Source organism: Meriones unguiculatus, chromosome 3, assembly GCF_030254825.1.
Source record: "Meriones unguiculatus strain TT.TT164.6M chromosome 3, Bangor_MerUng_6.1, whole genome shotgun sequence".
Classification (NCBI taxonomy): Eukaryota; Metazoa; Chordata; class Mammalia; order Rodentia; family Muridae; genus Meriones; species Meriones unguiculatus.
In genome coordinates, this window is record NC_083351.1 from 141,576,266 (window position 1) to 141,603,782 (window position 27,517).

At 44.5% G+C, this 27,517-nt stretch overlaps 2 protein-coding genes across 4 annotated transcripts in view; one reads left to right on the top strand and one right to left on the bottom strand.

Moving 5' to 3' along the window:
- The first annotated feature begins 3,834 nt into the window (after positions 1-3,834).
- Shisa3 (shisa family member 3) lies at positions 3,835-8,641 on the top strand. The gene is made up of 2 exons (XM_021654953.2): positions 3,835-4,789; positions 7,076-8,641. The coding sequence occupies exons 1-2, from the start codon at positions 4,513-4,515 to the stop codon at positions 7,513-7,515; spliced, it is 717 nt and encodes a 238-aa protein (XP_021510628.2). The 5' UTR covers positions 3,835-4,512; the 3' UTR covers positions 7,516-8,641.
- A 5,277-nt stretch (positions 8,642-13,918) lies between these two features.
- Atp8a1 (ATPase phospholipid transporting 8A1) overlaps positions 13,919-27,517 on the bottom strand; it is a 215,914-nt gene continuing 202,315 nt past the window's right edge. For all 3 annotated transcript variants that reach the window (XM_021654950.2, XM_021654952.2, XM_021654951.2), the window contains 3 exons: positions 26,947-27,039; positions 19,753-19,844; positions 13,919-18,465 (listed from right to left, as the gene is read on the bottom strand). In XM_021654950.2, coding sequence (XP_021510625.1) covers positions 18,368-18,465; positions 19,753-19,844; positions 26,947-27,039 — 283 coding nt within the window. In that variant the 3' untranslated portion in view covers positions 13,919-18,367. The remainder of the gene's footprint in view (positions 18,466-19,752; positions 19,845-26,946; positions 27,040-27,517) is intronic.

Here is a 27,517-nt window from a genome sequence, read left to right on the forward strand (position 1 = left end):
AGCCTCTTCTAGCCAGGAAGTGGTTTCTGTGAGAGACAGTTGCAGTAAATGTTTGCCTGAGAAGTGCTGGGATCCATGGAGAGTGGCCCAGGAAAGACGGGATTTAGACAAACATGCAGTTAGGGTTCCTTCGCTTCACCTGAGTCTGGGGATAAGAACAGAGGACACCAGGTGGGGGTTAGAAAATGGTCCTCAACCCGGCAGCTTCAGCATCACCACATCACCCACAAGCTCCTTAGACATGCACACTCTGGTGTCTCGATGCTCAGAACCCACATCTGTGTTTTCACAAGATCCCCAGGTATTTCATTCTGCCTCAAGAGCACTGTGTCTAATTCCTTCTTTTTATAAATGACAAGATGGAGGCTGCCAGATATTCTGGGCAAGAGAAAGAACACGGTCAATCAATCATGAGAACTGATTGTACAATGCCTCCTTGGGGAGCGGTTTCCAGGGTCTGAGAATAATGCTTCCTATTTCTTGGGACCTTTATATACTTTAGTGGTAAATGTGAGATACTGCAACTCTCAAAAAAAAAAAAAATCTTTCAACTAACTCAGGTTTACATAGGCCTGAAATAAGATTTCTAGTGAGTGACCCAAGAAAAGAATTTCATTAGGTCACCAGCAAAGGAGTTAATTAGTGATAACAAACTGCTCCAGAAAAGGCCTTGAGGATGTTAAGGAACCATTTGTGGTTGTTTTGCTGAAGTTCTTTTATTCTTTGGTCATGATTTTAGGGAGTGCTGATGACAATGAAGGTTCTGGATACTATGCATTCTGGGCTTTAAAGGGTCACAAAACTGGTCACAGGGCTGAAGAAGCTCCAAGATTTCGTAGATTGTCCCACTTCCAAATCTATTTTTTTTTCTTTAACTTTGTTTCCTGGTCCAATGCAAATGGCTTATGGAAACTTCCTTAATCCTAAACTTTTTATTTCATTTTTTAAATTAATTTTTTATTTTTTAAATTAGTTTATTCACTTTGTATCCCAGCTGTAGCCCCCTCCCTCCTCACCTCCCAACCCCACCCTCCCTCCTTGTCTAAACTTTTTAAAGCATACCTTTGGGGTTTCTTTCTTTTTCTTTAGCGTATTTTGATTTTCAGCCCTTTCCATGTTATTCTCTCTTTCTGTGAGTATCTCTGTCTGTTTCTCTGTCTCTCTGTGTCTGTGTCTCTCTCTGTCTCTCTCTGTCCACTTACTATGCCCAAAAGAATATAAAAGAGAAGAAAGAAAAAGAACAAGGTTTGATAAAGGAGGCTATGGTACTGATTTACAAATTTTAAAAAATGGAGCTGGTAGTGGAACTCAGGGGCTTGTGTTCTATCAATAGCGATGTCAGAGAAAGTGCAACTTTTATTTCTGCATAAGACAGAACTGTGATTCTGTTATACAAGGTCCCTTGTTACCTAAAATTATCAGCATGTTGCTGTCCTAGCTTTCTTTTTAGGTTTTCTCTTTTCTTCTCCATTCTCTTTCCTTCAACCCCCTTTCTGGTGTTTATTAAAGAAAATCCCAGACATCATATCATGTAACTCATTTCCTAGAGAAATTTCCTGATGACCACAAGAGAGAATAGGCTGGGAAAGTGATTTCTTAAGATTGTATTATTCTCTAAAATAGGAGCTTTCTGTTACTGGGACAGGGGGAAGTGTAACATTTCTAAAGCCTCTACATGATATCATGAGTAGAGAGTTTTGATCATCTTTCTCCACGACACTCTCCAAAAGGCGTGGGGAGAGGGGCTCTGGGGGCTTTTAAATCTTTCTTTACTATGAAAATAATAACAGAATCCCTGATATTTTGGGTATTTGTAAACCTAAGAAAGAGGCAAATATTATTCTTAGAGAATTATTTTTGAAGTTAAAGCCTACCAGCATGTAAAATTTGAGGGACTCTTTAATGGTTTACATATTTATCCTTGTCCTAGCCCTCTGGGCTGTTTATTGTAACCCAAAAGCAGTTTGGATCCAAGACTTGGAGAGAAAAGCTTGGTGAATAGTTGTTTTAATTTTTGCACTTATCAGATTTATGGAGTATCAACTAATTTTAGAAGTTTGGTTATTTTTCCATTAGCAAACATCATTCAGATTAAATTTAAGTAGGACACCCTCCGACTAAGTCAAACGGACAAGGGCTCTAAATGAGGAAATTAATGATAGCCAGTGTCCCAGGGAAAAGAACCCCACTGTGGCACCGAGAACGTAATTAATGGGAGGGAAGTGCCAACAAATCACTCTTTAAAATATTAACGCTATCAAAGAACAGCTGGATACGGAGGAAACTTGACCCTTGGGGGCCCTGATGGAGAGGCTGTTGCTGCTGTACAGTTTCACACAGTTGTGATGTAATGAAATTCTTCCAATCTTAACTGAAATAAAAAAAAATTATTAAGTAGTGTGGTTCTGGGAAAGTTATTAGGAGTTGGTGTGTCTCTGAGTTTGATCATTTTATTAAGATCATTGTAGTCCGCATTTGCTGTGGTTTCTAAATGTCTTTCCCTGTATTTCCCTGAGACAAACAAACAAAGCAAAGCAAAACAAAGCAAAACCACCCTGCCCCCCCCCCCAAAAAAAAAAAAACTAGAGTTAAAAAACAAAAAGCAACCTTAAAGCCTGGTGACAACATTTCTTTTTCAATACAAATAAAAATCCATTACTTAGAAAGTTTCTACCGAAATAATTTCCCCCAGATGCTTCAGTGAAGTTCTTAGTCACGGCAGACGTAATTTGGCTTTATTTAACAGCTAGTTAACTTGTGATGGCCCCCGCCCACCCCCAAGATCTATTACAGAGCAATACAGTTAAACTTTTACGCAGCCCGAGATGTCTTGGGCATTTACTTTTAAAATTAAACGATAATCTCGATATTTAATATCAGAAGCTAGGAGTAATCGTTTATCCGGAACGGAATTTAATTTAGATACTTAAAAAAAAATTAAGCCTTTTTTATTCAGCACTGAGGTTTTCCTAGAAGCCCCCGGGACCGCGGGCAAGCTGGCGGTGCCGTAAATACTCCTGACCGCACGGTTGTGTCGTCTGTGCCCTGACGCCGCCTTCCGTGTGTTTCAGGGCACTTGCTAGCATCCAGATTGGTGACAGAGGCTGTTCAGGGCGTTGGACAAACCGTGTGGCCGAGACGAACGTCCTCGCGCCTACTGAACCGACAAACGCGCGGAGCAAACACAGGTTGCAGTCAAAATAAAGCCTTGAGGTTAGCCCAGGTTTCTTGGAACTGCAGCGCTCTCTCTCTCTCTCTCTCTCTCTCTCTCTCTCTCTCTCTCTCTCTCTCTCTCGGCTGGAGGAGCCTGCCCCTGCAAACAGCCCCCGGGGGACGCATCATTTAAACAAATGTGTTCCTTTGCCCCGACAGAAGTTCAGTTAGGCTCGATTATCATTAATTCTGCTCTTTTATTTCCTTCGCGGGCGCGAAACCCCCGAAAGCCCTGGCCTTTGAAGTGCGGCTGGCGGAGCTGACCCGGGTCCTCCCCGGCGCCGGCTCCGCGGTGCGGGTTGAGAGTGAACTTGTGCAAACTGGAAAGGGAGGGGCAGGGCAGTGAGAGCGTGGCGCAAAACGTCGGTGACCCTAAAAAAAAAAAAAAAAAAAAAAAAATCAGGTTACAGGGGGGTGGGAGGGTGGGGAGGGGGGACGGAACGAATCTCAGAACCGGAGGGGTCCGGGAACAAAGCGGGTCTGTGCGGAACACTCAAGTTGAAGCGGCGGAACTCAAGAGGGCCAACGTGACAGCTAGGTGGGAGGCGGGGGTGGGCGGGGACTGGCCCCACTCGGGGTCACCGCCAAGTCCCAGGGGAGCGCCGTGGGTGGGGGCGGCGGGGAGAGCGGCGGGGACCCGCGGGCGTGCGCCACGCCGCACCTCGGGGCGCCCGCTGCGATTAGCTCCCCCGGCAGGCCCGGAGGGCGGACGCTCCTTCCCCGCGCGTCTCCTCCTCCCTCGGCCTTTTTTAAGGGGCGCCCCGCAGGCGGAGCTGTCAGCCACCCCGGGGTCCTCTGCACTTGGCGGGGGGCTCGCCCGCGTGACACCCGGGGGCGGGCGCTGAACTAGCCGCGGCTCCCCGGGACCTGCACGTTGGAGAGCCGCGCTGAGCTCCAGGCTCCGTCGGGTGGACCTGGCGACGGCCCGCGATCGGGACGCTGCCCGGCTCGGGGCTTGGTCGTCCGGGGCCCGACGGCCCTCCGAGGGAAGCGGGGTAGGAGGCGGCCCGGGCCCCGGTGCTCCTTAGCGCCATGAGCCTGGCCCGAGGCGGTGGCAGCCTCGGCGGTGGCCTCCCGCGCGCCCCGGTCCCCTCCTCTCCATCCCCTAGCACCATGCCGTCCTCGGGCCAGCGGAGTCCGCGGCGCAGCCCTCGCCCCCTGCCCGGCCGCTGCTGAGCCAGGAGGAGCGTGTGTCCGGTCGCGGGCTCAGCCGGCCGCTCGGGGGAGGCGGAACCGTGGTCCCCGGAGTCTCGGCTCCGCCCTCCGGCTCTCCAGCCGCCACCGGGCGCCGGGGCGGCGATGGGGGCGCTGCTGGTGCTCTGCGTCCTCGTGGGCTCGCTGCGCTGGGGCCTGGCGGGCGCCCAGCAGCCCGGGGAATACTGCCACGGCTGGGTGGACGCCCAGGGCAACTACCACGAGGGGTTCCAGTGCCCCGAGGACTTCGACACGCGGGACGCCACCATCTGCTGCGGCTCGTGCGCGCTGCGCTACTGCTGCGCCGCCGCCGACGCCAGGTTGGAGCAGGGCGGATGCACCAATGACCGCGGGGAGCTGGAGCATCCCGGCATCACCGCGCGTAAGTGGGGCGCCCCCGGGAGGACGGGGCCTCGCCCACCCACCCGGCACGCCTTACTAGCGCGGGGAGCAGAATAGTCACCTCTGAGTCTGGGGTCGGGGGTCGAGGGGAGAGTGGGTGACCGCATTTCAGGTCAGGGGGTCCCATCGATTTGCAGTCTGAGTCCCAGCTGCACGTGGTCCCCCCAAAGAAGGTTTGCTAGGGGTCGCAGGGCTGCCTTGCACCTGGTGTTTCTGGGGAAGGCTGCTGGAGCCAGGTTAGGTTTCCTGGACGCTCCGGTCACTTTGGGAGTCCCGGAAGTGCGGGTCCCAGGGAACTCGACTCTGGTCCAGAGCCCAAGTACAGTCCTCTGACCGCTTTTTTTTTTTTCCTCCCCTTTTGTCGAGTGGTGGCGGTTTCGTCACTCTTCCTACTTCCTTTCATTTCTCTGCATCGAATTACCCTCTTTGGCCCACCCCCTATTGTCACGCTTTTCAGAAACACCCAAGTCTTCGAGGTGAGGATTTAAAATTCAGGGTCACAGGGCTTCCTCAGGCCCCCTGTTCTCACAGCGGAAAACACGGGTCAGATTTCTGCTCACTTGCTCACTTAAGAGGTGAATAAATCACGACCCCAGCAGAGGAAATTTACACCTTGAAAAAAAAAAAGTTTTCCACTTGAATTGGAACATCGGGGGAAACCTTTTACAGCTCAAGGCGATGGTTTTACTGCCAGGAAACCCGAGAAGTGTGCCGAGCCAAGGGCCCGTGGCTCCCCAGGACTGCGAGGCAGCGGCCTGGAGGAGCCAGCACCTACTCTGATCCCCAGGAAGCAGGGCGAGAGAGGCAGGAGAGGTCATTCGGGTCTCATCCTCCAAACCACAACCCAGAGGAAAGGGGTCAGCGTCTCAGCGTTTAATTTTGGTGGTGGTGGGGAAGATATCAAAATGCCCAGTCCTGAGGATCTGGGAAGCAGTTTCTAGACTGTTTGGTAGAAAGCAGGAACTCTGGGCCCTCCTGGCCTGTTAGAAAACTAGACTTCTCTGTACCTCTAGGCAGGGTTAAGACAGCCTCCAGGGGTGGGTGGGTGGGGGGTGCGCAAAAAAAGAGAGCAGAGGATTGGAACTCTCACCCCATTTGCTGAGTCTGAGATCGGGCCAAACCAGATGGACAGTGGCTTTGTCTCCTGCCAGCAGTCTAACCTCTGGTGGCTTAACTTGGCCGGGCCACCGCTGGAATTTAAAATGGGCGCATTGCCATCCGGGAGTCAGTTTATTGATGAAACTAACATACAACCTCTGGGCGCGCTGCGCAGGAGTGCAGCCCAACTTCACCGGCCCGGTACACACACAGGTACTCACCCAGGGGGGCACAGGGGAGGCTGAAGAACTCACACTTAGCAGCCCACCGGTGACTGGTACCCGCCGCTCCCTGGCTGAGACTTGGGAAAAGTAGAGAGCTCTCTGATATGTGTTTATATCTGGGTAAGAGGGAGGCTCGTCTCACGTGGCCTCCGTGGTAGAAGCTGAACCTGATACAGAGGGCCGGGTATGATGGCCTCAGTGAACCCAGGTGTGTTGTCTGCCGCCCATAAGCTGGAGGGGCTGCATCTCAGAGCTGCTTTTTTTTTTTTTTTTTAAACACAGGGGTGAGACCAGGACACTAGCCCTGATACCACTGGGCAAGTCTTATTTCTTAGAAAAAGTCTGGTTCTCCAACACTAAGAAGTACAGGTTGTTCTTTCTGTGGGTGGGAATGAAGACTCAGAGATAGGACACCTGGAGTCGGGACTGGGGCTCACTGTGGATTGCTTTATACTGCTCTTTCCAGAGCGTCCTAACACCGTGGGGCTTCGCTCAGGCCTGATTCTATGTTGCCTAGACTGGAAACATTTGGACAGGAGACAGATTGTCAGTCTAGAAGATGGGTTAGGCCTTTAAGTGTCCCATCGTGATAAAACTCCTAAGACCTAGATTTAAATGCATATGCCTGGTGACCCCCCCCCAAAAAAAGTCTCCTCTCCTTTCAGTGCACAAATAGGACAATAGACTTTCTGACTTCCAGATGTTCAGTATAATGGCTAATTGCTAACAGAGGCCACCGCCTCAGTTTGCTCCCTCCCTGCAAGAACAGTCAGTCATCATCATCGCTCATGCTTTGCAGGTTGCCAGTCACAAGCTCTGAGAAACTGAGCTGACTGAAGTAGCCATAATGAGCCTCTGCCTCCCATCTCTAAGATGCTAAAGCAGAGGCTAGGGTTTGAGCGACTTTTACCTAGCGTTCACGCATGTCTGTTTTTGCCTTGCAGAGCCTGTCTACGTCCCCTTCCTGATCGTCGGCTCCATCTTCATCGCCTTCATCATCTTGGGCTCTTTAGTGGCTATCTATTGTTGCACCTGTCTGAGGCCCAAGGAACCCTCCCAGCAGCCAATCCGCTTCTCCCTCCGCAGCTACCAGACAGAGACCTTGCCCATGATCCTCACCTCCAGCAGCCTCAGAGCGCCTTCCAGGCAGTCCAGCACGGCCACCAGCTCCAGCTCCACAGGAGGCTCTGTCCGAAGATTCTCCTTTGCCAGGGCTGAGCCAGGCTGCCTGGTGCCCTCGTCACCCCCACCTTACACCACTGGCCATGCCATACACCTAACCCAGCCATCCGGTTTCCTGGTGTCACCCCAATATTTTGCATACCCTCTCCAGCAAGAGCCCCCATTACCTGGGAAGAGCTGTCCAGATTTCAGCTCTAGTTGATGGGGCGTTGAACAGGCCACACAGTGAAATGGCAGCCAGGTGGAGTGTTGCTGTCTTGGCTAACCCACGCTCAGTTCCGAGGAGATTTGGGGTAACCCGTCAGCATCGTTGAAGAGAGGTCTAGAAAGATACAGCACTTTTTTTTTTTTGTCTTGAGATCCTTCACTGCAATGACAGGAGGTCTGACTTTGCAAACTTGATGAACATGACAGCTTATTCTCCTTTTGCTAAAGCATCCAGCAGTCTGATGTTCAGTTAGCAAATTGAAGTAAAAAAAAAAACAAAAAACAAAAAACAAAAAAACTTACTGGACAATTCAGCTATCCTTTGTAGAACAGTGCCCTGCCCCGTGTTCCTTTTCCTGTGTTGGTTGAATTATAGTACAAATATACTTTAATAAGGAAGAACATACACTTAATTGTAATTATAAAGGTGCACTTAAAAATTAACTGTTAAGTAAACCTGAGGGGGCAGTGAACTGCCTATTTATACTTTTGGGAGCGACCTAACTGTAAGTAATACTAGTATGATGAGAACATTCACTTCTCAGATTAACAACAAATTTTGTTTAAAATACAAGTTTTCTTTTTCCAAAACATAAGGTTTCAGTAATCACATGGGAAGCTTAAAGTTTTAAATATATGCTCAGACATTTGTTGTGACACAGATTCTGTGTGAAAGCACTTCCCCCACCAACCTGAGGGAATATTTATTGTAGACTTTTTTGTCGTTGTTGTTCAGCAATATTAGTGTTTAAAGTGAAAGTTGGACAATTGGGTCTTAAAACATGTATTTGTATAAAGAGGTTATATATAAATGTGAAGAACTGTAATTTAATTTACTTACCAAATTGACAGCACTAATTATTTAGAAGATGCACTGTAACTTCTGTGGAAGTTGAAGGCCAGCTGTTAGTGTCATCATCAAGCATTCTACATTTTATTTGCCACTGTGTTTTGATGTCTGATGACTGCACATACGGGCCAGGCTAGAAAAAATAAATAAATTTCTCTTGTTTCCTGGGCTTTATTTGAAATTTTCAAGTCAAAATTTTTCATTTTATACTCTTAGTGACAATTCTTTGCTTTCTATAAAGAGGAAATATCATTATCCCACACTCTATCCTCCAAAATTAAGGGAAACATTGTCTTCATTGGGCTTATGAAAGCAGCAGAGGACAGTTTTTATAGAGACCTTGGAAAACAGTCTTTCTGTCGTCCTCACATATGCACGTAACTTGGCCTGAAGAGTTTGGACATCCAGACAATTTTCATAGGAAGTTCAGGATTTTCGTAGCACGTGAAAGATGTGAGCCCTGTCCTACCTTGGGATCAGGCCAGCCTTGCTCGGGCAAGACACCTTGCTGGCTACCAGTTCCTTTGAGTCCCCATAGGCCACTTCTCCTTCACCATTACCTACCCCTGGCGGTGCAGCTTGAGAGCCCAGCGTATGGGAATTCAGACATCATATATCACCTTCAGTAGTGTGGCCCAAAGTCAACAGAGATAGAATTCTGCCCTGGGAGGGTTAATCTGCCTCCTTGTTTTCCAGTTGAGGATTGGAGGAGACCAGTTCGAAGGCATTAATTATTCTTTGCCATGAAGTCAGAGTGGTGCCAACTTCTAGTCTCTTCTTTCTATCACATGCAAATGTGGTCTTTCTCCCAAGTATTCAAGACCACGAAAAAAACAAAACAACACAACATGACAACAAAAGAGGCAGCTGAATGTAAAGAGCAAATCTTTAAGACTGCTTGAAGCCGCACCACTGTACCATCAGCCCGGCTGGAGTTACATTTGCTCTGTACTCTTTCTTGGACAGTTCTAAGTTCACTTCTGCCGAGTTCCTAGCACGAGGCAAGCACAGTGCTGGGCAGTTGTGGGTTAACTTACTCCATCCTCCAAACAACTCTAACAACAGGTCTTATGGTTGCCATCTTACAGACTTGGAAATGGAGGCAGAGAGTAATGGAGTAACGTGTTCAAATCTCTCCAGATTGTGAGTACTGGAGTTGTCAAACACCAGGGTGACATCTGCTTTGACATTTATTTAGTTTCTTCTTTGAGATAGAGTGTCCTTACAGAGTAAGGCTAGTCTAGAACTCATGATCCTGCCGCCTCAGTGCCCGCCCCCCACCCCGTACTGGGGTTATGGTTGTGTGATGTCACACCCTACTTTAATATGCTGATTCTTGACCCTACTGAGTGCAGTGAACATTTATTTTGTAATCTCTTTAACTGTCAAAATGAATTTCATGCGTAATATACCTATAAGTAAAACAAACTCATTCAGTGCTCTAATGAGGGAGGGGGAGAGAGAGCACGAGAGAGCAAAGATGAGAGCAGGAGAGCAAAAGAGTGTGAGGGAGAGAGAGAGATTGAGAGAGAGAGAGAGAGAGAGAGAGAGAGAGAGAGAGAGAACTTTGGCAGATTATGAAGGACCCTGATGCCAGTCCCTTATGCAGAGTCACACAGAGGTGACTAAGCCAATTTCACCTTCCCGTGTTCCGTTCCCCAGTGTCTGCTAGAGGGTGGAAATGTCCCTCCCATGCCAAGGACTGACTGCCAGGCAGCCAGTGGCCAGTGGCTGCACTTTCCGTTTCCTGCTGCCGTGGAGAACAGAACACTTTCTTTCTGAGATTCAAGGAGTACTCACATCTAGAGTTCTGTGCTGCTGCAGGATTCTCTAATCAATCAGCTGGGCCATTAGTATTTAAAATTAGGATGACATTGTGTACGTAACTTACTGTAATGTGGCATTCAGTGACACTGAACCAAATCAATGCTCAAGTACTTGCTGACACAAAATGTATCTTTGAACAAGTCTTCTCTTTGGAAGCAAAGTGGCTGCTAATGTTGTTTCTGGTCTTATCATAATAAAGCCATCCTATGGTAATCTTTAGGCATGTCTCATTCAACAAGCCTTTGAATCACATTTGGCCCTTTGTGAGGGGTTGAGAACACCAAGTGGAACTAAATGCATTTCTGCTTCCAGAAGTGACTCCTCTTCATCACTGGTCAAATCGAGGTAACTAGTTATTAAGATGAGACGAAGGTGCTTTCACAAAAAAGTACCGTTAGGGCATGGCTGGGGGCGGCAGAGCTCGGTGGGTGAAGGGCCTGTACAAGTTTGAGGGCCTGAGTTTGGCTCCTTAGCATCCGTGTAAATGCTGATTGATGACAGCAGCTTTGTATTTCTAGCTTCCCCTGGAAGCTGAAGACAGGGGATCCCTGGCAAGCTGGTGAGCTAGACTAACTAAGTCAGCAGGCTCTAGGTTCAACTGAGGGACCCTGCCTCAATGAATTAGGCAGAGGGCCATCAAGGAAGACTCCTGACATAAGCCTTAAGCTTCCACGTGCAGAGTTTAATGCAAATGTACCCCCACAAACACACATCCACACGTGTACAAACACCACACATACCCATGCAAATAGAAAGAAAATGGAGACTGGCTATTGTTTCTTCTCCCTGGAGCTCACAGTGAGCGAGGGGAAGGTGAGTCTATAGCCAGTACTTAGAATGCACCATAACTGTGGCCATGACAGGAATGCAGGATACACGGAAAGAGGGTATTATAAGCGTACTGAGGGCCTGATGAGGGACACGAGCTGTGAAAAATATGTGGAGGGTTTTGGTGAGGAAGACTAGCAGGGGCCAGTAGGGAGGAGTGATGGAATTAAGAGGCAAGAAGAACTATGAAGGAAAAAAGAACCAGGAACATCCGGGGATAAATTAGAACTCTTGAACATTAACATGGCTGGACAAGCAAGTGGCAGCTTTGAAAGATTTTATAAGAGAGCGTGAATTGCTCACATCTTCATTTTTGGACAATTAGACATGAAGGGTCGATTCATCTGAAACCCCTGAGATCATGCTCACTATATGCCACCACTACAAAATACAGTGGTAAGTTGTCCAGCGGAGGATTTTATTGTTTTCACAAAGGATTTGAGCCTTTGTGAAATCTGCGTGTTCCTGTGACTAGAGTCACCAAGCACCGTGTATTCATCAAGAACTTTCTACACTATGTTGTTGAATTTTCAGAGGGTCTTTCATCTCAAGTAGGACTGTTATATGCTTGCCTTGCAGATGGAGAAATCACAGCACAAGGCTAAATAGTATGTCCCAGGACAAAGATAAGAGAGTTAAGATTTGTGTCCTGGGAGGTCAGCTTTGCAGCTCTATGTTCTTTATGACAGCCAGCCTAGATGGCCCAGATTTCTTAGGAAAACAACCAAAATATTTCTCCGAAAATCCACCGGGGGTGGGAGAAGGGACTAGTCACAAAGTGTCAAATATATTCTATATTATCCGGGTCCTAATAGATATGTAGCCTGTGCTACATTATGAGAACATGAGATAAAGCATGAAAAGAAATATGAGAAGATATACATTTCCCCTTTTACATGTGAGGAAGAGGAGACTCTAGGGCATGCTTTGGCATTTGAGCTTCATGTCTGGTTAGTTTTATGGCTCTTGCTTTAAAGAGTCTTTGGGCCATTTGTTTCACCTTCACTGACAGCAGGCACCATTGACTGGGGACAGAGAACAGAGAATAGTATCTTGATAACTCATGACCTCTTGACACGTGGCCGGATTCCTGTCATTGCTTGTTATTGCTCCGGCATGTGGAATGCCATGGCTGCTGTCAGTCAGCTTTCCAGCACTGTAACAAAAACTGTAGAGATTCTACTTCAGAATATAAAAAGGTTTATTTGGGCTCACGGTTTTGGAGGTTTTATTCGCTCTGGGCTCGTGATGAGGCAGCACATCAGAGCAAGAACATGTAGGGAACGAAGCTTCATCTTAAGGAGCCAAGGGGAAAAGCAGGACTGAGGAATGGACAGGGTCATCTGCCTTTTCAGGCCTGTTTCCAAACATCTTTCGCTAGGCCCCACCTCCCAGCAGTAGGTGGACTATGCCTTTAACACGTAGGCCCAAACCACTGCATGGGCTGTGCATTCATTTTATCATATACTTTGGAAAACAGAACTAATGGAGTAATCTTGCTTTAAAATTTATCTGTCTGTCTGTCTGTCTATCTATTTATTTATTTATTATCCATTCCAAAGTTAACCGATTATATTTTTAATTGTCCAAATGAATAGGTTTTTTTTTCCACCTGCTTATTCTTTTTTGGTGTGAGGAGCTGCATGTATCATCATCAGATTGACCTGACTCACAGGAAAATTTTCATAAATGTTTAGGAAAAATAATTTATAGACATGTTAAGTTATTAAGGGAGAGAAGTGTTAACATATATTTATGTACCTGGTTATTTAAAAATTGCAATTAGACATTCATTATGAGTGAAATTATTTTGACAGTGTTTCTTTCAACTGCTAACTACCCAGTTTGTACTTGGAGGTAATAAAGACCAAATGTTACAAAGTATTTCATATTTTCCAACATTTTTTTTTTTATGAGCTTACTTGTGAAATTATCCAGGTTCGTAAGGCTTTCTTCACTAAATCGAGGTAGCTATGTTAGCAATGGTAGCCTTAGGTAAGCCATGCTGTAAGCATGGGAAAACAGACTTTACACAGGGCTGACGTATTGAGTTTATGAGGGCATATTTCAAATTTGCTGTTGCCTGTGGTAACGGCAGATGGCATCTTAAGTCAAGGTGTGAGGAACAACACACACACAAACACACACATATACATGCAATTTTTTTTTCTTTTTAAAGGGAGATGGCAGCTGAGTGCGAAATAGAATAGAACTCAAAGGAAACTTCTCCCTAAACTGCTTTACTGGGGCTTTGAGCGACGACCTACCACCAGGTGCTGTGAGAAGTCTGTGGAGCGAACAGAGGCTCCCAACAGCTAAACAGACACGGCCACAGTGTAATCAAATCAGATCCTTTTTGATGGGACATGCCCTCCTAGCAGTTTACCAAACTGCATCTTCGTTCGGTGGGCGTTTACTAAAGGATGCTTACTTCTGGAAAAGTAAAAAAAAGATCCTTATTTCTGGTGCTTTCATGTACTTTTGGCCCATTTTGTTATTTCATAGTTACTTCCTCCAAATGTTGTTGGCTAAACTTGGCCCTCTCTCTCTCTCTATGTGGGCTTAAAAAATCTAACACAAAAGGACAGAGACCCAAGTGAACTGTTTACTGGCAAGCTGATTTAAAATGCAGAGACACCTGGGAGACATTTCTAAACAATAAAATTGAAATACAGTACTTTCCAAAGTATATTTTTGTGTTAATTACACAAAGTACCCTCTTATCAAATTAGGGCCAATTCTCTATTTCATTTAGCCAAATTAAGTGAATTAAATACAGCTGTAAGCAAAGTGTTAAGCTATCAGATACGCCATCTCATACTATAGCTACTGTGGCTTGAACACTTTATAAAGCAACATAATTTCTAAAAGTAGCAATCAAAACCTTAGCCAGTTCCTTTATGTAATGGTAAAGTTTATTTTATTTTAAATAACAATTTGAGGACAAAATGTTTAAAATTTGCAGTTTAAAACATGCACATTCACAAAAGGCCAATGACACATAACAGTGCCTAGAAATGGATTTTACTCAACGGTAGTAACTATAAAACACAGTGCATCAAACATCAAGATACACAAACCTGAGAGAAACACTATAAGCACAGATTCGACACTCTCCACTCATGCAGCGTCAGTCTTTACAGCAGTTTCGGCAAAAATGGCTTTTCCATGGAGCTGAACATCTATTTTATCTTTAATGCAGACCACAGCTTTTCATAGCTGCCTTCCAAGGCTGCCTTCTTACTTTAACTTAATACACTTGAAAAAGTGAAAAATGAAGCTTGAAGAGGGTAGCAACAAACAGCTCTCACTGCATTTATGGCTTCTAGTCTATGACTGGGAATAATAATAAAAAAAAAATTCTGCTCACATCTTTGCCATAGCAGACTTGCCTATGGAAATTTGCTGTTATTTCAAGTATGCATATATGCAATTAACCTTTCTTCTTGCTGCTGAGAGGTTTCATGAACTTTCTAAAGAAAAGTTGTTGGAGGCAAGCTGAACAGAAGATTCAGCTAATAAAAAAAATCAATTGAATTTGTTGAAACTTGTGAAATAACCATTAAAAAAAAGTTGTGTGGAGGACCAATTAATTTGTCCAATGAATATTGAATACTAGTTAGGCCATGATAAAGTTTTACAAGACAGAAATAAATACTGAGATTTACACAAAAGCCACACATTTGGCTGGATCACTTTATTAGTTCATGCAAATCATAATAAAACTTATCAAAAAACCAAAACAAACAAACACACACACAGAACAAAAAACTCAAACAGTTGTTCTCCTACAGAAAAAAGATCAATATGAAACATGAAAAGCATTTATTTCCTTTTCTTAAAATTTAACTTACATTCCATTTTCAGAGCTACTGAAGGTTAACTGAAAAGTATAACGAAGTTTCACAAGTGTTTTATTTTATTGTGAGAAAAATCAGACTGTGATATGTAGTCAAGAAATACTCATCATTACAGATCACTGTAATACCCATCATTATAGGCATGGAGCCACTTGGTCTTCCTGTGAGCAATGGACACAAGGAATTTCACACATGTGGTCAATGAGTGGGGCATTTTCTCGATACATTTTGTAATTTAATTATTAGAGTAAAGATTCATTTCATGATACAAGTTTTAAGACCAGGAACCATAACAAACCAACTGTATGATGACTAGGTAGCTTTAGAATATCTACATACTGTTTAAAAAAGATGCCATCTATTGCTCTCGAACTAGCATTCGTTTCCTGAAAGGGTGTTTTCCAATGACAGCTCATGAGTGTGGTACTGAGCATAGAACAAATTAACCTGTGAATATCACACCAGCTGTCTGGGATACTGAATGGAAAAATTAAAATGCATAATGAAATACTGAGAGTACATCATTCTGATCATTTCTAGAATTCATTTCGCCTGTTAGAAAGGAAAGGGGCTCACTGATTCTCTTTAACAACAACACAGTTCATGGCTCCCTTATCTGGCAGCATCCCCTCATCTGCCTGGGTGGGAGGGAGCTAGCCAGTCAGTTCTCTTTGCTGCTGATGCCGTCTCACACAAAGCACTGAGTGGAGTGCCAGCCAAGAGGCACAGTCACCATGTGAGACTTCCTATGTTCCTGAGAACACTGCTTTCCTGATAATACCTTCCATAATATAGCGTTGTCCAGGGGGTGAGACAGCAATGTATTTTTACATGTATATGTAACACACAGAGAAAGTTCATGCTCTATACTATTGTGTATATTCCGACCTGAATGACTCAACCGCCAGCTTTCCAGTGATACACTAATGAGGCTTTTCTGCTATAAATAGTATTTTCTAGATTGTAAACATTACAAAGCAGTCATGTCAGCATTTACCAGAGTCCCTTCAGGGAACTTTTAAATTGCAGTTATATGTTGTTTATTTTGGAAAACATAGGTTTAAAGTTACTCTGACTGCAGTCATTCAAATCCTGGCAAAACCATGAGCCTTTCCCTCCAGCTGACGAAGGTTAAAACTCAAGAGTATTAAGTCTCCATAAACCCACTGCAATAGCAATTCTCTATTTCAAGTTTCACCCAAGAACACTCCCCAGTGTTCTCCTCAACCCAAGAAACACAGAGGCTGACACAGGATCCAGGGACAAAAAGGCATCAAGATTCTCATTTCAGGGTATGATGCACACTGATTAACCACGAGTGTTCTCATGTGGAAGAGTTCCATCAAAATAATTCACGATTCAAGATCAAAAGATGGCTTTAGACGCTCATGTGGCCGTCAGAAGATTCCGTCCTCATTCACAATGTTCTGAGGTAAGGAATCTGGAGACAGACAACTTGGCGAGGGCCAAGGGAAGCAAGCCGTTTTGGGGTAACCGCTCATTTTTATGGTATGACTTCAACTGTCACCACCAGAAGGCTAAGGAAAACCCACTCTCTAGATTCAGTTGGGAGACAGTTAAAGTCCGCAGCCTCACAATCTGAAAGGTCACCTCAGATTCTACGTGGGTGGTTCTGCTAGAAGTTTGATTCACCTGTCGCTTGATCTAAGCTCTAAACGGGATGGTTTGAGATGTGGAGTATGTCCACGCTGCTCCCTTTAGAGTCATGTGACTGTGTAGACCCTCTTCCTTGTAGGTGATGTGGAGACACACTGGTAACTTGCTACAAATTTAGAGGAGGAAGAGACACACAGTCTAATTTTAAATCCAGACTGATAAAAAAAGGGGGGAGGAGAATTAATGTAAATGAGTAAATGGGAGTAATTTGGAGTAATCCCCTTCTTTCTAGTTCTTGCAAGCACTCAAGGGTCCCTTTTTTGCTGGTAGTCCACTTAAAGGCAAACAGGCTTTTGGATAGAAGGCAAAAAGAGTTTGTTTCAATCTCTGAAGTGTTATCTGAAAACTAGAACTCCCTTTTTATCTTTTAAGGTGAAAAAAATATTGTAAAAACTGTAGAAAACCGGCTGTGGTTTTTAAACAGCCCCTTCATCATTTATTGTAGGTAGCAAAATAGGCAAATTTTTCCCCCAGGAGAGTTCATGGAAATGCCACACTAACTAGAGTGAATGCATATTTGAAAACACATCAGTGAACCCTGCTCATGACGAGAAGCGGTCATTGACTGTAAGGTTACAGGCTGGAGTGAAATAGGGATTTCCTTAAAATGAGGGAAATGTGTTACCTGTCTCTCTCTCGTGCCAACAAGCAGCACGTGACTCAGTTTTGGGACCTGCTGGCCGAGTGAACTGTGAAATCATTTTCAGGTGTAAGCATATGGGTAGTCGCCATCACACCAACTGTGCTACATGTATCGTCTCCAGTGGGGACACACAGTGAGGAACAAGGCGAACACAGGACAAGCGCTGAGCCTATGTACACGACAAAAAGCCCATGCATTATCGGCCGGGTTATCCCAAATATTTTTGGAGATCCCCCGTAAATACAGAAGCTTAATTTTCTCAAGGAGGGGAAAACTGAAGACAAAGTGGCATCCCTCGATGTACAGAAGCCAGATTTTTAGGAAGAACATCTAAAGTTCGTCAGAGATGACAGAAAATACAATTGGAAAAAAGGAAAAGCCAGTGTTCGTAACAACGGTCACACGGACACAGATCCCTCCGACTGGCACAGACAAAGAAGACAAAGGACAGAGAAGCAGTCGTAAGGCCGAAGGTGCGACATCACAGATTTGAGTAGCAAATGCCTGGAAATGCTCAGTTTTTGCAAGTCACGCTCATGGTTTAAGAGTCAAGCATGCAGATTGCACAGCAGTGCTGTGAGGAAACTTTCTTTTAACTTTCTGGGCAGGTGACTACTGAGTGAGAAACACACGCTCAACGTCTTTGGCAAACACTTAGCAAGACACTTTTTGACACAAACACGTATGAATGCCTTGTTTAGAAGTGCTCAGGAGGGTGAGTCGCGAAACGCTGGTTTGTTTTCAGCATATCCTAAAATCTGGATATATCAACAGTCCTTCCCTTAACACCGTTTCGGAGCTGTTGTTTTAAACGGTTGATTGACTGGTGGTTGAGCCAATCAACTGATAGCTACAGCCCCTGGGGGACGGCTTGTGAACACTGACCTGTCCCCATTTAGAGAAAGCACTCTGGCAAGATACAAGGTCATTTCCAGCATCGGTTTACAAAGCCTTAGCAGGTGCTTGAGGTCATCTGAGGGCGATGGTGTTACAGAAGTCACAGAGTGCTCACGTCCATGAAGTCCGTCTGTGAGATGAGCTCAGACCCGCTCTCTCCTCCCCGTGGACCAGACTGGAATTGGTCGACAGATGCAGTGATGACCTTAGACTGTGATAGCTCTCCTCAGAGACACAGCAGGGGCCTGTTGCTTGGGCCGTCCAGTCACCACTCATCTGGCCTCTGCTTCGTGGTATCATAGGCTCTGATCACTTCCGACTGGGAGACGATGCCGTTTTCATCTTGAGAGAAGGCGTAGCCATCTGTAAATAAGCGGAAGAACAGAAGTCACTTCCTGAACTCACCGGGAATTCACCGCCGGTTCTGACTGCTCCCCTTCTTCTGAGAGAACCGATACTCACTTCCCACCTTCAGAAGCAAGGGCCACTCATTTTTAACATCTGGAAAACACACAAACAGAGTAGAGCAAAAAGGGAGAGCGGGAGGACCGGCAGTTGCCAGTGTGCGTCCTCTAAATTCTGCTTCCCATTAGACTAGGCAGAAGCTGTCAAGTGTCTCTCCCTCCTCTGAGCCACACATCAAGTCTACTGCCGTCTGCCCTGTGACTGGAAGGGTTCAGAATCTGATCATGGCATCGGATACAGTTTTAGATAGGCGGCGAGTGAGTGAGAAGGTTGGACGAGTATGTCAGTGAACAGAGGGACGTAGTAATCATCTTGAGGAAATTATTCTGCCGTGGGCACGCAGATGGAAACGCCACCCTATACTCTATAAATAGATACATGGTCACTTGTTAATTAATGGCACTGAGGAGGAGAAGGAGACAAACACAGAGATTGCCAGCAGTGGAGGAGAAGCCTGTGTACTCACATATATATATATATGTGTTTGTGTATGTGTGTGTGTGTGTATGTATAAACCTCACTGATGTTTTCAAGGTCAGAGGGGGTGTGGGAATAGGAGATGACTCCTAGGGGCATCACATTTTTGGAAAAGGTCCCTTGATATATATGATATATTAAGACCAAAAGCACCAAGCACAAGCATATATAAAGGAAAATAAATTACACGTGGAAACACAAAATAAAAGATATACTACCGACACCAATAAACTTACTATAGGGCAGTGTATATTATGTTCTCTCTCAGGTCCTTGAAATGTTGAAAGGGTGAGATACCTAATAACTTCTTCCAACTCTAAATATGCATAAATATTTTTGAAGGGGAAAATATATGTTTCTTCGAGTTACATGAAAGCTGAAGGGACCCTTGCTAAGTTACTCAAGTGGAAACGATAACAACACAGGCAGCTTTTAAGAGTTAAGATTTATCTCACTGTTTCTTTTTAAGATTTAAGGATGTGAGGAACACGGAGGCAGCAGCATTTTAAAGTTCACTCTTAACCGGGAGATGATGTCGCTCATGGGTTTGTTAACAAACCATTTTTTAAAATATATACACGATGTTGCAAAATTTTAAACCGTTAATTTTATGGCTTAATACGATGGAAATCCAGCACACTGCTCTGGGGAAGGCTGGGATCCACAGAGCCCAGAGAGTCTGTTGTAATCAAAAGCTCCAGTACTCACGAAGCAGGTTCTGTTGTAAGGACTCGGAGCGGTACAGATTCACGTGGTTCTTCTTGAAGACATTCTTGAGCAGCTGTGCCCTCTCCGTGAGGCTGTGGAGCAGGGAGAAAAGTGTGAAACACACTGGCCGGCTCTCTGCCGGCTCCCCGCAGGGCTACACCAAACAAAGGCCGGAGCACCCGTGCTACCAACTTACTCTCTTTATTCCAGTTTCCCAAATTGCAAATGAGATCTTAAGTATGTAGGCTGACACTTTGGAAGCCATTTCCCCCATAGCTAGGGAGGAGCTTTGTCTTTAATGATAATCTAGGAAAAATAAGATTCTTCACCCAGCACTGTTATATCTAACTCAAATGGATACGGAATCTGTTCGACACCAGTAGTAAAAAGTTACTTTTGAAAATTTTTTTCCCCTAAAATCTTGATTGACTCACTGTATGTACACTGCACAGAACGTATAGAGTTTAAAAACAATTATCTTAGCCGGACCGTACCTTGCTCATACTCTGACATACTCTGATATAAAATGACAGTTTTTTGTGATACTAAAGAAATGAAAAAAAAAAAAGTACAAAGGACAGAATCTTATTCTTCTTAATCAGAAAAACTCCACTGCCACTCCAATACGGTTTGAGCGTGTCAATTTAATTTTAAAATACAAATTGGTTTTAGAAAGTAATTATGCTAGATAAAACAACAAGGAAATGCACACACACACACACACACACACACACACACACTTAGCCTGGCATTCCACAGCAAGGTCTACAGGATTAATCACGGGACTACTTCAAACCACCCTGTGAGAGATCACACACCCACCCTCCTAATGCACGCAGCGGTGTGCCTCCACAACAGGAATCCAAACATTTGTTGGCTAGAGGGATCTAAGCGATTCGGAGACAGGCTTACACGCCTCCTCCTCCTCCTTACTAACTGTGCTGTACCTCTACCGGCTGATTTATTAAACGTTCTTTGATAGCAAAGAGCAGTCTGCACGGGAGGAGCGAAGGTGTCTGTGTGTGCTGAAGCGAAAGGCCACGCAAGTGTGTTTTATAACTGGAAGTGCATCGGCTAAAAAAAAAAAGAAAAAAAAATCCCATCTTGTTCTTTTCCTCACTATATAAGCTTTAGTTAATCTGCTGTAAATGATGTCAGTTCTGTGTTTTGCCAGTTTTTTTGAAAGCCAGAAATGGAATTATCTTTATCGTACACACATACATAAAAAAAAAGATCTTCCTCATTGTAGAAATGAATTACATAGACATGCAGGCAAAAACTGAAGGAAAATATTTAGAAATGTTGACATTTGTTCTAATCTCCCTCGAATAGTTTTTGAAGCCTAGGGATGCTGACTGGGGCTTACCAGACATTTTATTGTCACTGGGAATTAGCTGCATTAAAAGAAGAAAATGAATTCGTGGAAAACCCCAGTGGCCGTGCACTTAGCTGCAAACCCTGTTTCTGCCACACACAAAGGAGAAGGGGTCATCTCCGTCAAATCACTTTTCCTGTCCTTCTCTTTAAATGCTTGAACACTATGGACTCTGAGACTCGAGGCACTGAAGTGGTACCTCCTTTGGGGAAGCTGAGAGTGTGTGCACCCAGCATCCCACTCTTCTCAGCGGAGTGCTATGGACAGGGTGTCTGGCTGGCTCCGGCGTTTGAAGCTGAAGTGATTACAGAAAGCTGGAGGAGGGCAAAGGAGCATTCTGACAGCTTCTTCTCCTGAATCCATTTTTTTTTTCAGGTTTCAGGCTGGCTCTTCCAACACTTGAATATCACAATAGCAAAATCTGAAGATGTCTAGGGATGGGCTTCATTCTCTATAGTTTGGAAACTGAAATACATAGCATGATGCTTTTTTTCTTCTTCTCTTTTCTGATTTTCTTCTTTCTTTCTTTCTCTCTCTCTCTCTTTCTCTCTCTCTCTCTCCTTCCTTCCTTCCTTCCTTCCTTCCTTCCTTCCTTCCTTCCTTCCTTCCTTCCTTCCTTCCTTCCTTCCTTCCTTCTTTCTTTCTTTCTTTCTTTCTTTCTTTCTTTCTTTCTTTCTTTCTTTCTTTCTTTCTTTCTTTCTTTCTTTCTTTCTCCAAGCTTTTCCCAGGAAAGCAGCACACCCATCAGGACAGAGCATGGGCCTTGGAGTTTGTTTTTGACTTGATTCTGAATCTGCTACTTGCTAGTTGGGTCACTGTAGACAAACCTTCCTTGGCCATCTCATGTATGATGGGAAGACAATACCTAAGTCTTTGGTGGACAGAGAGGGTTTAGCCCCCTTGTCAGCAAAGTGATTGACACTTAGGAAGCACTCAACAAATACTGGTCCCTCCCACCCCTGTCCCCGAGATCCCAGGGATTTCATTAGAAAAGGTACTTTGAAAGGCCCACTTTTGATGCCTTGGCTCTGTGTGACAGTACTGCTGCTCTACATGGGCTTTGATTCCCGATGCCCTCATCCCACCGCACTACTAAGAAGACAGCTACATTTTTATTGTTGGCTTCTTTCTTTTACTATGTGTTTTCTGCTTTGGTTCTCATGCAGCGAGCCCCCACTCCAGAATATAAATGCCATCTGCAGTAGGGTGCTTCATAAATTAGAGGTGATAGTGAGTTGGATTTCTCTGGCCCTAGTCTACCCTTAGGAAACAATTTATCATTTCAAAATTGAGGCGGTTTTATGTCATCCATGTTTATGGGGACCAAGATTACTACCAGGTCCCAATATAAAATATGTAGATAACATGTTAACGTAAATAAGTGTACTAAAAGTTTAGGCTTTTTTTTTTTTTTGGATAGCTTTACTCACTGTGACAGGAAAGAGAGAGAGAAGGAACTAAAACCACATCTATTACAATTCTTAGGGAGTAGTTTCTCTCAGTCTTGTAGGGTCTTTCATTTACATACCAAGATACGCAAATTCCAAGCCTGTTTAATGCAATCATACAGTAACTATCATTTAAACATGGTTGTTTTATTTCCACCTCACCACAATGTTGTAACTTAGGTATTTGCTGGAGGTGAATGAAAAGATACTGAGTTTTAATATAGCATTTCTTTCAGAAACACTGAAATACATTACTGTTGGTAAAAACTCATATACAGTCAATGAATGTGGTATTCTAAAGGAATTTTGGTCCCCTTTGAAGGATGCTAAAGTGGCATTTATTGGTTTGGTGAGCTAGTTAGTTTAATCAACTTGAGATTAACCTAGACATACCCAAGAAGAGGGAAACTGCTTCCATTAGACCGGCCTGTGGGCAAGTATATGGGCATTTTCTTGACTGCTGACTAATGTGGAGGGTCAGCCTACTGTGGGCTATGGGCCTGAGCTGGTGTAATGCACCCTGAGCCGGCAGGCCTTGGCTGTGTAGGCACAGTAGCTGAGCAAGCCAGAGAAAGCAAAGCAGTAAGTAACATTCTCCCATGGTTTCTGCCTTCGGTTCCAGTACAGGCTTCCCTAGAGGATGGATGGCAGCCTGTGAGCTGAAATAAACCCCCTCCTCCACAGGTTGCTTCTGGACAGTGTCTTCGTCACAGCAACCAAAAGCAAACCAGGGCAGCTGGCAGACGATTTTTTTTTTGGCCCACTGCAGCAAATGTCCAGAAAGGAAGCAAGCATTTAGTCGTGAAAGGGTTAATGTATAGCACAGCGAGACAGCAGTGCTGTCGGGAGAATGAATGAACCACAGCCCTCCCCGTGAAGGGGCCTGACCTCTGCCTTGGACAAGGGAATACTCCATCCCATCCCCTTCCATCTTCGTGACGAGTACCTTGAAGGAAAGCTTTTTCATTAAAAAAAAAAATGTTTAGACGTCATTGAAAAAAAAGTCAGTGTGCCCACGTGTGCACGTATGGTGTGCTACTTGCTAGTGTAGTTGTGTGCATGGACGCATGAATGTGTGGAGGGACTGACGGCGACTCTGGTTTTGATCATCCTCTACCTTTACTTTTCGAGGTAGGATCTGACAGTGAACCAGAAGCTCACCGACTGGCAAGTGTCTGATCCAGCAGAGGAGCTTTAGGATCTGCCAGTCTCTGGCCCTCACAGCGCTGTGTTTACAGGCGTGCTCGGCAGTTGCTGGTTTTTTTTTGTGTGGGTTCTACAGATCTGAACTCAGGCCCTGAAGATTCCCTGGCAGATACTATATCGGCGAGCTCTCTTCCCCGCCACAGGACAGCTTTTCTATATACTTCTTTATTTCCTACAGAGTACCCTGCCATGTTGACTTAAAGACCGGGGCGAACACTGGGTCATAAAATGTCATTTGTTAGTTCTAGGACAATGCCAAAATTGTTTTCCATTAAGAAACGACACAGAGAGCCTGGGAGCGAGCCTCATCATGGTCCTCCATGGCCAAATCATCTGCCAACCATATTCCCTCATCTCTTCTACACGCTGAGACTGCGAGACAGCGTGTTGGACAAGTTGATGAAGCCTGACACGAAGACCTTGAGCTCAGATCTGTTAAGAAACAGCTCTGCTAGCTAATGTCCACAGTTGACTATCAAACTGTGAGTCTCATTATCATTATTTATCTGCACATAATATACACATCACACATACTCCAGAGATATCCAAGAGTTGCTCTGTCCCCAGGGAGGCTACAGTCTCTCCATAACCCCTTATCACATCCCCTTTTTTGGGTGTGTGTCTACTCAAGCACCTGTATAAAGGGCAGGAGACCATCAGGTGTCTGGCTGTGTCACTCTACCTTATTCCTTACAGGCAGGGTCTCTCACTGAATTTGAAAATATCCTGATTTTAGTAAGCCGCAACCATCCTCCAACCTCCACTCCCCCGAAGTACAGGGGCTGCAGGCCTGGATGAGAACACCCAGCTTTCTACATGGTGCTGGGGACTTGAACCCACGTCCTAACGCTTGCATAGTAAATGCTCTTCTCGGCTAAACCGTCTTCCAGCCCTGGCCTTTGGGTTTTGCGTTCACAGTCTGTTGTTATGGTTGTTTGATAAATGTAAAGATGTTACCTGCAAATGTTTAGCTCAGGAGGACAGCTTTCCTGTCCTGTTGCTGTCTTCTCCTACAGATCCTTCTACTTCAGCCCTCCTTGAGCTGCTTTTTAGCAGGAAGCCACCATGCTCTCCTTGATCACCAGCAATCAGCAAGAATGCAGGGATGTGCTGGGCCAGGGGTTGGTTTAGTATTTAGTCAAGTTTACCTAACTCATTCCTGAGGAAAGCTGAATAGATATTTTAAAAGGCCAATGAGCTGGGTCCAAACTGGGTCCAAAAGTCCAAACTGCAGGGGGGAAAAATATCTGAAGTATCTTTAACAGAAAAATCAGTGGTTATATCGGGTGTAATCCGCTTCTTTCTGGCTTAGATTTGCCCACTGAGTTTTAAAACTTTATTTATTTTATGTGTGTTGTGGTTTGTGTGCATGAATGTATGTGCACAACATTCATTGCTTGAATGTTCTTAGAGGTCAGAAGAGGGTGTCAGAGCCCCCAGAACGGGATTTATTGATAGTCAAGAGCTGTCATGTGGGTGCTGGGAACCCAAACCAGGTTCTCTGCAAGAGTAACAAGCGCTCTTAACCCCTAAGCCCTCTTTGCAGGCCCTGCTGATTTGCTTTTTATTTAATGGAGAGGTCTGGACACACTGCAGGCTCAGGGGATGACTCCTCGATGACCGCGAATCGCCAGTAACTGGTAAATGACAAGGGAGGGGCTATCGCAGGCTTTATCAACACACTTGCAAATACGGGACATATGTTTGAAGGACAGAAACAGTATCATCAGCGGCCTTTCCCTTGTAATTCTTACTACAGGGCTTTCTTTGATTTTTGTGAGATAGAATGTTTCCTTACTCTTTGTATCACTGAAAGCAAGAGAGAAGAAATAAAGATAGAGGGAGTGTAGGTCCCAGGTCACAGAAAAGGTGCTTTTGTATGATGAACCCTGTGGTGCAGCATCACGATTTAGAGCAGGATCTCCTCGGACAACTGGCCCAGGCTCAAGGCTGACAGCTTTAGGGACTTGGTCTCTCTGAGCACCAGTGTTCTTCTCTGGAGAGGACCTGTCTGTACCGGGCTGCTGTCTGGGTCCAGTGGGTCCATGTACACAGATGGCAAGTGAAGTGCCCAGATGGCAGGGTGTGCTCAAGATACACTGGGGCCATTCTGTTCCAAACAGAGCTACACACCAGTGTTTCGAGGGTGCCCTGACCCACTGAGAGGGAGTAAGAACGGGAGCCAGGGCCTCAGCTTCAGCTCTCACTCCTGCTGCACTCAAGATGAATAAAAACGCTGAAGCAAGGCTGAGGCGACATACTGCAGGAGAAAAATATTTCCTATGGACTTTACACAAAACCCTTGGTTTGGTTGGTAGGATGAAAGAAAAATACAGTGGATCCCCGGGGCTGTCTTTATAGTTTTGTTTTGTTTTTTTTATTGTAGATTGCTTTTAATTGATTTTCTTTTAACAATGTTTTGTGTATTTAGTGGATTTATTTGCCTCTAGCCTTGTGTTTTTGGAGGCTGCAGTGATGAGGAAAAAAGCCTGGAAAGTGGAATTCACTTTTCAGATCACCTGTATCCAGGCTGGTTCCTAAGAGCTCACTGAGCAAAAAATGCAAACAGGGAAATATCGTCATCCGTCAAACCATGATTTTGGTTACATCCCTTTAAAAATTATTAATATTGTTTCAAAATAAAAATTATTTTTCTTTAAAAAATTTTTACACAACAGTAAGCTCTCGAGATTATGCTACATATTTCATAGTGTATCTTTCGATTCCTTATTCTGTCTTTAGAGATGAGGTCTCAATATATAACTGAGGTTGGCCTGAAATTTCTCACGTGGCTGGGGCTGACCTCAAACTTATGAATCTCTGCTTCAGCTGCCTAAGTGCTGTGACTGAAGGTCTACGGCATTCTGTTTCCATTATTTCACCCAAACCCTATGACTGCTTTAAAGTAGGCATAAGAGTCCCATTTTATTAATGAAAAAAATTAGGCCCAGTTGCATTAAGAAACTCAGTCAGACAACACACTATTTAGTGATCACAGATTTGCTCTGAGTCCATACCTCTCTGATTCCATAATCTGCTGATAATATCATCTAATCCCAAGTTAGAGGATAAAAAGAAGTTTCCCAGCTTATTTCCAACGACTAGTAAGAGCAAAATGTAAAATTCTCTTTTGTAAGAATATTCAAAAGGCAATTTGCCTTTTACCTTTTCCCGAGTACGACTGCTCCTGGGTCTTGAGATTTCGCCTCTAGCTCCTGAACTTCATCCACTAATGTCTTAAAGGCAGTCCTCTTGATGCTGTGGGGGAGAAAAGGATTTGCATGGAAATTCTACGAAGACTACAGACGTAGATGTGTGGCCTACTGTTACACAGTTGGCCAGCACAGGCATAACTGGGGATAGGCAGAGCTCCCACAAACCTAAAACGCTAGGGCACTTTTATTTAGTAATACAGGGACAACATTTGTTTATAGTCTTAACACATAATTAAGACTTATAATACGTAGTTACTAAATAAATATATCATTAACTTTACTAACTACATTGTAGGGTAACACATCATTTTAAAACATAACTGCTAAGAAAAATTGTAAAGTTTTTGTTGCCCTTATATTTTATCTATGTTTAAACCAGAGAAGCAAGGAACTCTTTTTAATATCCTAAAAAACACATTTGAAGATAAAAATCTTGTTTTCCTTTCTATTTTGAGGTCTTGCATGTGATTTTTTTTTTTAAGATTTATTTATTTATTTGACATTTATGGGTACTCTATCTA